General features: G+C 44.2%; 1 protein-coding gene across 1 annotated transcript; it reads right to left on the reverse strand.

Moving 5' to 3' along the window:
- Nucleotides 1-68: 68 nt before the first annotated feature.
- On the reverse strand, nt 69-10,136 carry DONSON (DNA replication fork stabilization factor DONSON). Its single transcript, XM_074903286.1, has 10 exons — nt 9,148-10,136; nt 8,720-8,800; nt 7,337-7,540; nt 6,784-6,962; nt 6,120-6,298; nt 5,897-6,020; nt 5,669-5,776; nt 4,764-4,962; nt 3,812-4,027; nt 69-3,521 (listed from the first exon to the last, which is right to left on the reverse strand). Exons 1-10 carry the CDS (start codon nt 9,739-9,741, stop codon nt 3,384-3,386), a joined length of 2,022 nt encoding a protein of 673 aa, XP_074759387.1. The 5' UTR covers nt 9,742-10,136; the 3' UTR covers nt 69-3,383.
- Nucleotides 10,137-10,304: the final 168 nt, after the last annotated feature.

Raw genomic sequence — 10,304 nt, forward strand, 5'->3', positions numbered from 1 at the left:
ACACAATGGTACAGCGATGGAAAGATCTGCAGTGGGAGAACTGGGTGTTGTATCTGTCTTAACTGAAGTTTGGCTTTTTGATGTATGACTTGAAGTAATTCGGGATGTGGGAGCAGCTCCTAATCAGACTTCTGTTTAAATGTCTGGCTTGATAGATCTAAAACATCAGAGATGTTGATCATTCTGTTTCATCTGTGGTGTCCGTGTCAGCACTGGTTTCACAGCTGTATAGTGTCAAATCTGGGAATGTACAATCTCTTGTTATTTGTTCTTTTTTTGGGTCTATATTCCCCATGTGTAATGCAAAGATACCCGTTATCTCACAGCAGCAAAGAGCAGGTGAAATCAATCCCATTGACAGCTCCATTTTAAAAGTAACTATTTATGCAAGTTCTGGATTTCCTGCCTTAAAGATGTGGTACTGTATGTGGGTTTAACCTCTGGTCTTAAGAAAGACTTACAAAAAAGAAAATTAAGGTCTGTTATGCCCTAATTATGACACTCTTTGAGGTTTCTGTTTTAGTTCAGTTCCTTGTTGTTCAGAATGATATATGAATCTAAAGCTAGTGCAGCGATGTGCTTCTGTTAAATTTGTAAATTTGAATTGGTTTGAGTGTCCTTTGCATGCAGGAATAGATAAGTAGTGATATATTAAAAAGAAAAGGAAACCCTCTCTTGGAACCTGGTTATTTATGCAGCACTTCAGCTGTCTTAAAGGTGAATAGTCTGTGACTCCTGCTGATGGAAAACACGATCCGTTTTGCTGTTGGATTTCCTTTTGCTCTACACAATTATCTTATTAGAAGTAATCTTGCTGAAAGCGCTTCTGACTTCCCTGTGGCAGGGAGCATTTTGAAACAGGTGCCCAAGAACCTGTAGCCAGCTTCCACCAGAATGATTTCTTGGCAATCTTCTAATTGTAGTTTTTAAATAGGACTGGGGGAGCAGGAAGGTGAAATTCCTATGCCTTGGAAAATTCAAAATTGCCTCTTCAGGTGCAAGAACTATACGAAGTCGGAGCCAACTGCTACAGTTCCTAACTCTCCCAAATAAATCATAGTTGTGATAAAATTCACCCATTTGGATAGGCTAAATAAATAAATCATACTGCTCTGCAAGCATCTGAAATGATGGTAGTATTTACTGAAAATACCTTTAGGTGGAAAGCAGCAGACGGGGTAGCATAATGCTGTTAACTCTTTTTTATGGGAAAGGTTCGTTGGAGCCAAGTGTGCTTCAAGAACACCACTGAATCCCAGAGCTGTAAGCAACTGGAATACGCTGATGAAATTACAGGCAAAGCTATGGCTTAAAACAAACACTTTACAGTATTGATGAGGAGCTACAGCACGTCAGATTTTTAAAAATTGGTGTTAGCATCTTGCTGTAACTCACATGCTAGATGTGAAAAGACAAACGAACTGAAATCAATTACTATATTTCCTAGAAACAGGCTCAAGGCCACATACCAGAATGGTTATTGGCTCAATTAAAATTGCTTTCCCATGGAGGCAGCTACAGAATTGCTTTTTCATATTGCTTCCAGTAACTTCTTCCACATGCTAACACACTCTGGAAGGAGGCCAGTTCCTCTAGTACAGGCTGGGAAGGTGCCACCTGTTTGGAGGCGGGGCGGTGGGCTCCGAGGTGATGAGCAGCTTTCCCAAGGGCTCACCGGTGTGACGGCAGGGGAGGCAGCACGCGGCTGGGCACGCTGGAACATGGTGGTTGTGAGAACCGCTGCTGGCGCCCTACAGCTGGGCTGGCACGCGGATTCAGCAGACTACAGTGCCCAGTGGCAGAGGCTGTGGCTGGTGGAGGCAGGCAAGCTGGATCGTGATGGCACTGAGTTAACTTACTCTCAAATGAAGAGTGACTGGAAATGGAAGTGTAGTTAAACACACCAGCCCCTTTAGAAATCCCATTTTCTGCTCTTCCCCATGCTGCCAGTAGCACTAGATTTTCACTTGGTGTCTGATGGAAGGGCAAAAGGGGGAAAAGTTCCGTAATTTGCTTGTAGATTAGTTAGGGACAAGCATAAAGATTGATTAGATTGTACTACTCTGAACTCCACCAGAAAAAGTATTTGACATTAATCAAAGTAATATTCAAAGATGCCTTTTCCATCATAAGAGAGTGACTTTCCCTTTACCTAGGTTTTTCTAGATGTGTCAAGGCTGTTACCTTACAGTAACTAAGTTTTCCAGGGTAATTGTATACATACCGTCTTCTTGGGGTAGGATCCTTCAAGCGGTGATGATCAAAGTAACTGGATGGCACAGGAAGCTTTCATCCTGCCTCAATCTGCAGTAAGTGCCCACTTCTAAAGTGTACAGGTTCTTTCCTCAAGTAGGTCAGGGCCCCAGTCTAATGTTACTGTTTCAGAATCAGACAGCTACAGAGGTGGTGAGCTGAACCACACTGTAGTAAAGATGAGGGCAGCTGACCATGGGGCATGAGCACTGCTTTATTTTCTGTGTAAAATAGCGGCTGCATTAGGAATCCTGCGGGAGGGCATAGGCGTGACTCTTCTAGATCTCGCTCTCTAGTATAATCTGCTGTAGGCATCTGATCACCCCGTAACTGGGTGAAAAGTGACCTACACACCTCCAAATACCAGCTTTGGTTTAGTCTACCTGCAGTGAAGCAGACTGCATGAAACCAGTGAATAAATTCTACTCTTACTATGAACATGGTCAGAGCAGCAGCTGTGTCCTTCCTCTCATTTTCTCTGTCTTCAGTTTTATTGGTGCAGCTTGTTCTGATTCAGGTTATGCTTTGTACAAATTGCTGCTAACAGTCCAGCTCCTTTTAATGTAAGTGGGTATGGGAATACTACAGCCACGCTGAGCATTCTGACAAATCTTAACCTTTAATCTGATTCAGCTGCAGCTAGAACTCTGTGCCTGTGGCCATCTGACTTCATATGGCTTTGTGGTGTTCAGAACTGACTCCAAACCAAGAGGTGCAACATACCAAGGTGTAGCTGTCAAGCTCCTGTAAGCAGTCCTGGAAGGCTTTTTACTAAGAATTCCACCCCTTCAAAATGGTTATGAGTACTGCACAGAGCAGTGGCAGAAATTCTGAACTTCACAATAAAGTTTGCATGTCCATGAAGAATACTGACCTTCCAGATGCAGTTCAGACCAATAAAATAATCATGTTTTATCAAGTTTTATTTAAAAAAGGCTTTCTAAAATACAAAAGACCTCTTCCTTAATTTCCCTCAAAAGTCCTTTGAATGATAGGTGATGTGCAATAGGTGTTGGCTGTGATGTTCAACTAGACCATATCCCTCCTGGTGATGCACAGGTGCCACCTGTGTAGACCCAAATGAAGTACAGCAACTGCACATTCTTTTCCAGTCAATGGCACTGGCATACCTAGGACTTCCAGGTATAAGCATAATCCTTCATTTCCAGAAATCGGATGGAAGATTTTCCCAATGTTGGACACTGACTCAGTTGATCCAAAGTCTTAGGATGCAGTCCACATGTAGGAAGATCTTTGCATACAGCTTCCTGCAGAAATTCACATCAAGAACAGAGATAAGGAATAGGTATTTCTGCTTGAAATATCTGTAGTTCTTAATGTTCACTGGTGTGCCTCTGGGGAACTCCTGAAAAGCTCACTTTTCCTGTGATTCCATTTCTGAGGGAATGACCAGCCCCAAGGGCTCCCAGCTGGTGATCACAAGTAACTGGGTGTAAACCCATGTATTAAGGGAAAGTTCTGTGTCACTCAGTGTCCTATTGTTTGTAATAAAGATACTATTCCTAACAGGAAAGATCGTCTCTGCTAGTTTCCTTACCTTATTTGAGGCAGGGCTTGCAGCGTCGAGATTAGTGTTAAACACGGCAGTGGGCTCATGGGTATATAATACAGCAGAGAATGCTCCCCCCTGCGCGGCCTTGAGCAGCATTGTCAGTGAATGCAGGGAGTGAGGCAGGATGGGGCCTACGATCTCCAGACTGAATATATCCTCGTAGGCCAAGTGAACCCTGGCTTTGGCATTTAGACTGCGAGCCTGAAGAAAAGACCACACAGGATTTGTTTTTGATGTGCCAAATCAAGTCCTCATTTTCATTTACTTTAATACTGCAGTGCCACAGTCCCACTAAAAGTTAAAAACGCTTTTCAATATTGTTAACTTACTGTTCAATGCATTAGAATTATGTACTGAATTGTATATTCTAGTAAATACTAGTATATAGTATTAGAATGGTTTTACTATCTTTGTAACAACTCCTAAAATGTACTGACTGTGATATGCAGGAATGCTACACAGTATTAAGAAAGTCAACCACAGAAGAACAGTTTGATGAACTACTGCTCTGGGGGAAGATGACTGTGCTACCTGCACTACCAGCATATCCTTTCATACACACCCCCTCTTCCAGTAAGAGATAGTGAGCCATGGGTCCAAGGCTCCCTCATCACAAGCAGCAGTGGTACAGTTTGAGACCTTGTGAGATCTCAGGAGAATCTTTTAACAACTGTTTTAGTATCTGAGAAGTCTGCTTAACCTCTTATTTATCAGGATGTGAAGAATGGAAATACTGGGATTTCAGTTTAGCAGCCGAGATCGATGTGGATAGAGGCGATTTAGGAGGCAGTCTGTATCACAGTCAAAATGCTTACTCGGGCTACTGCAACAAAAACTACTCTGCTGTACCGGAGCGAAACCCTACAAAGGCAGCGTCTAATTTACTGAGTGAAGAAACAACTTTATTTTCTTAGAAAAGAGACAGTGTGTTACTTACTTTGAGCGTCTGCATTGTTCCACCTCGGAAAGCAACAGGGGACAGTAAAGTTGGTGGAAGCCCTGCTTGTGGACCTGCAACAGCCACTAGGCTCTTACAGTTTATCAAGAAGTTCAGCAAGGTGAATGTGTTTGTTCCTTTCACTAACACGAGGGATTCGGGTTTGTGATCCATCTGTACCTCATGCTTCTCCTTACGACTGTATTGACTGGAGTCAAAGGAAAGGCGTGAGGAAGGAAAAAGCATCAGTGCACCCACAGAAGAATTGGAGCAGTGCAACTCCAGAAGAAACTCCCTCCCCCCAACCAATCAAGTAATTTAAACAAAAAAACCCAAAACAACCCCACCCAGCTTTACACTGATTCAGATTTGTTCTTCAAATATTAAGCAGCATCTTAAACTTGACTTCTGATTTCATTATTAGAAATCAGGTGCTCTGAATGCAAATGAAATCAGGGGAAGAAAGGTAATTGGTTGCTCTGAAACACCTATAGGTTCTCAACAACAGTTGTTCTGGTTTACAGCTGTCCCCCTACTATGCCACACTACTTTCAAGTGTAAACCTAGCCTAAATGAACATACACACTTTAAAAAAAATTTTAAAAGCCAGTGAGTCTTGCCAGTGAACCTATATGAGGTGACAAGATCAGTCTGTGACCTAATGGATCTTACAAAGTTACACTAACAATTCACAATGGCTTTTCCTTCAAGAAGAAAAACATCTAGAAATACTTGTCATAAAGAAACTCAAAAAGACATGCGGAGTCTCTTAATATGCAGTAATGCAAGGATTAGTATTTGGAAATAAGGTCTCAAAAGCTTTTATAAAGCTTAAACCTATACCACAAGATTACATCTACACGTTTTTCCAGCATCATACATCTTGATGTGCAAAGAAAGGATACAGTTTAATAGAAATAGCATCTGGTTTCTTAACCTTGTCTTTGACTCCCATCTCCTCAAGCCAGGAGAAACTTTCATCATCATCATCATCATCACTTGGAGCTGGTTCTCTGGGAAACACAGAATCAGTGTTAGGAAGGCAATAATTCCTACAAAGGTCTTCCAAATGGAATGTGCAGGAGTCTGTAGATGCTCCTGAGTTCTAGCATTGTAGAAGACTTATTACATACTCTCCCTCTTCCATGCTGTTGTGCACTTCGAGGCTTTTAACAACTTCTGTTTCCAAATTCACTTCAGAGTTTTTTTGTTTCCTGGTTCTACTTTCTTCTACCAAAGGTAAAGAAAACTGTATGCCTTGGACAGAGGAGGAAAGCAAGCAATGAATGTTACTGTAACACAGCTAATGCACTTTTATCAGTTATTCAAATCCTCATTGGACTGGCTTCACCTTACCTTCACTTCTCATGGCTTCCCTTAAACCTCTAGTAGTGGGAGAAACTACAGCTGTGATAACATCACTTCCCGCAAGACTGGCTGCACGGAACAGGACAGTAAACTGGTAGGTACATACATAGAAGTAGGGACACAGCTGGGCTTTGAGCAGATTGTACAGCGAAGTAAAGCTAACAGACCTGCAAATTAGAGTAAAACAGTTCTGTAATGAAGTTAATTCTTTGCTGTTGACACATCAAACTGGATTTGGCTGGCTGTTCATGATGTGTACTCTGCTCAGGTCTGAGACCACACTGATTAGCCAGATTTTCAGATGTGCTCAACATCTAAGAAGCTGCACTTTGAAACACTGCCTGTTTGTGATTGCTGTGCTCTCCCGGCACACTTGCTTTCTAGCACATGGGTTTACCTGAAACATCAAAGGCAACCTGCTAAAAGGATTTATGGAATTTGACCCAAATCAACAACTGGGATTGGAGAGGGGCATTTAACACAAGGTAGCTTTAGTCTTATGTTTCCTTAACCTGGGACTCAAAATAACAAGCATTCTAACTGAAAAAAAAAAATAAAATTAAAAAGCTTTCTCATGGAAAGAACTTATGCATTAATTAAAATCCCATTGTCTTAATCTTACCAAATACATTAGTTGTTTGGCTCCACTTACCAGTCGCTCATTAGCGCTTGTTGCAAGGCTTCATCCTGTGACCAAGGACTAGCCTTTCCAACAATTTTCCTATCTGCTCCAATCCGAGGGAACAGCTGCAGCCATGGCAGTGAAGGGTGAAGCCAGTAGACAAGGCTTTGTTGAAAGGCACAACGCAGTTCTGTCGACAGCTTTGGTTCCTAGATGTCAAAAAGTATTTTATGAGGACAGTAATGCTTTACTTAAGGCAGCATTGCAAGTGATGGGTTAGAAAATGACACTAACTACTAAAAAAATAATCCCAGGCTTGTGAGTAAGCCAGACTGAAGAAAGATGGACGGCAACTGGCAACTACTCCACAGCTGAAGTCAAATGACCACTCACCACTGTTTGCCACGGTGAGTACAAGCCATGGACAGAATTAAATTAGTATCCTAAGCAAGGCTTATTCTCAATGAAAGGAAGACCAAATCAAAACACAGTCAAGCTTTCAATGCCATCACGTTTAAGGAAAGGTGCAAAGGTACATTCTTCTTTCTAAAGCTGGAACTTTGAGCTACCCTCAAAGTATTACCTGTATGCTCTGTGGCAAGTTTGTTTCTGTAGCTCTACAATGCTGAGCAAATCCTTGAGCTTCCTCTTGTGCTTTTAAATGTTCTGCCCAGGTAAACGGTTTGGAAGACATAAATAGAAGTCGTGTTTTAATACTCCAGTCTGCAGGAAATTCATGTTTTGGTGAGGTGGGAACTTCAGGTACAGCAACAGGTAAATGAAGGGCCTTACAAAACAGAAATAGCAAAAGTTAATCCACAGAAAAATTTAGAAAACCCCTATGTAGCTACCTACTTATATTTTAGCAAGATTAGGTCTCTTCCCATGTTGATTCAATACGCTTTTCCTGGCAGGCAGACCAGATACTGGACTATGGCTATTACCTGTAACATCCTGAGATTAGTAGCCTATAAAACAACAAGTTAAGCCTGTCGTCTCCTGCATATTCTTGTCCAATTCAGTACAACAGCAAAAATGCCTAGCTCATTTTGATTCCCAGGAAATACAGGCGTTAAGAGATACTTTAAAAAAAAAAAAAAGCTTTTGAAGACAGATTTTCTGGATTCCAAGTTAGGCAGAGTTTGACTGCTCATAGGCTAACCAAAGTCACAGTTTATACTCAACTGATTATTTTAGTCAGTAGCAGATTCTAGCACTCTATTGCTTATAAAAATGCAGAATAGGGTTTTCATTCACAGCAGTCTTTCCAATAAACTAGAAACAGATAAAAGGATGAATGATTCAAAAAAATAAAAGTCAGACTTAAGTTTATACAGACAAGAATTTCCACGCCAAAACAGTTACATCATTTCATCCTCTCGGTGATTGTAATCTCAAACGCTTCTTAGAGGATGAAAAAAATCCCCACTGGGGAGCTCTAAGGTAGTTTGTTCTCTTTGAGAGGTCATTTTTCTATTCTGCTTAGCTTAGTCTGAACTTGAAGTTTCTGAAACCGTAACAACATTAGATGTTGTCTGCTTGAAACACTCAAGGACTGGTTTTCAGGCATTCTCTTTCCTATGTGCCTGGTGAAGCTGTTCCCTTCTGCAGCTGAGTAAGAGTGCAGGAGATGTATTACTTTGAAGAACATTCTTATCTCAACAAAATATAAAACGAAGAAACTGAATAACTGTATTGAATATGGTAATTAAACTGGAAGATTACAACCACCTCAGTCAACTAGAACTACTACGGTAGCAGTGTGGGGCCGAAGGCTGCCTTTTAAAAGACTGTCACCGTAACAGTAAATGTCAAGGCAGTTTATGACATTTTCTTGAACGCTGACTTTTCAGTACATCGTTTTATACAGAGATGGGCCATCAAATATTAAGTTAAACAGTTTCAGCTTTTTTGTGACCTGAGAACAACGAAAAACGTTTCAGAAGCAGAATGCGCTGTTTCGTACATCAGTTAAGGTGAGGACGTCGGTTCCTTCAGAGGGCTCTGCTCTCTGGGCGGGCTTATCTTCACAAACAGGCTCTAAAAGCTGGTTAAAAAAGGAGCGTAAGGTACAGCACAAAACACGAACCGGATCGATAATTTAAAAAACCGCCCCTTGCAGCGAAATTTCGAGTGATACTGAGCACATACAGGCTGCAAATCCCCACCCTGCGGCGCGACCGAAGGGCGCCTACCCGGTGAACTGCACTAGCTCGGTTTCAATCGATGTGCAAAAGTGAGGGAAGCCGCAGGCTCGGGGGCTGGATTTCTGGGAGGGCTGCGGCTGAGGGCGCCAGCGCGGAGGCCCCTTCTCCACCCAGGGAGCCCCTTCCCGTTTCTGCCCTCGCCTCTCCGGCCCCACTTCGCCGCGGGCGGGAGAAACCCCGGCCCTACCTGCCAGAAGGGCGCTGCCGAGGGGGACCCGCTCGCCGGCGGCCGCCGGGCCGGCTCCAGCGGCTGCAGGGTGCCGGCCGCCCGCGGCGCGTTGTCCAGGCTGGAGAAGGGGTTGCGGCGGACGGGTGCGGTGGGGGCCCGCGGGGCCGCGCCGCAAGCCGGGGGAGTGGCGGCGGCGACGGGCTCGCTCCTCCGCAGCCGCTTGCGCTTCAGCCGCAGCACCGCCGGCGGCTTCTTGAAGCCGGGCGAGTAGCCGGGCACGGCGGGCGCGGCCATGGCCGGGCGGGAGAGGCTGTCCCGGCTTGGCGCGAAAAGGCGCGAGCTCCGCCCCTGGGCGGCGCTGAGGGAACGCGGCCGCCGCCATTTCCGCCGGCCCGCGGAAGAGCCGCGGGCTCTTAGAGCTCCGAGACGGGGCAGTGCTTCCCGCCAGCCCCGGGGGCCGCGGCCGCTGCTGCTCCCCACCCCGCCTCGGCTTGTAAATAATAATAAAAAAAGCGTTACTGCTAAAACCCGTAAATTCTGAAACCTGCCAGAATTTCTCCAGGCCAGTATCGAAGAAATCGCCACATGGCTCAACCGGGACAAAAATCGCATGTGTGAAGATACTACAACGTGGGCTCAGTCGTGTGAAATGTGAGACTAAACACACACTCTGCATATTTGGGGTAGAAAGCTAGTACTGACTGCAGCCCGAGGCCCTGGAATATTTCACTTCAGACTATTGCAGAAAGTCATCCATCCCCTAACCACCAAAAAGTGGGCAGTAGGTTTCAGCCCATGCTAGACAGATGATGCTTTGTGAAACACAGCTCTAAAGGCTATTAAATAAAACAATGACGGATTGTAAAACTAATCCAGAGGCAACGCTGGTTCTGAAGACGTGTGCCTTCCCTTAACAGCAGTCTATGCATCATCCACCTGTTCATCTTGGCTGTGTGGGGCTTGAGGTCTTCAGAGCAGAAGCATCCTCAGTGAATCCACGGCAACAGCCTGAGCCTCTTGCCATTATTAGCGCTACAGGAGACCATAGGCAGCCTTCACAGGGCTGTCAGATCAGCGTACAGGTAGCAGAGAGGCACAACGACTTTCCTGTCAAAGCTACAGTGGAATAGGCAAGCACCTGGCAGCCTCTCCCCCCAGTGCTGGGGAGCCTTGCT

The sequence above is a fragment of the Athene noctua genome, chromosome 1 (assembly GCF_965140245.1).
Source record: "Athene noctua chromosome 1, bAthNoc1.hap1.1, whole genome shotgun sequence".
NCBI lineage: Eukaryota > Metazoa > Chordata > Aves > Strigiformes > Strigidae > Athene > Athene noctua.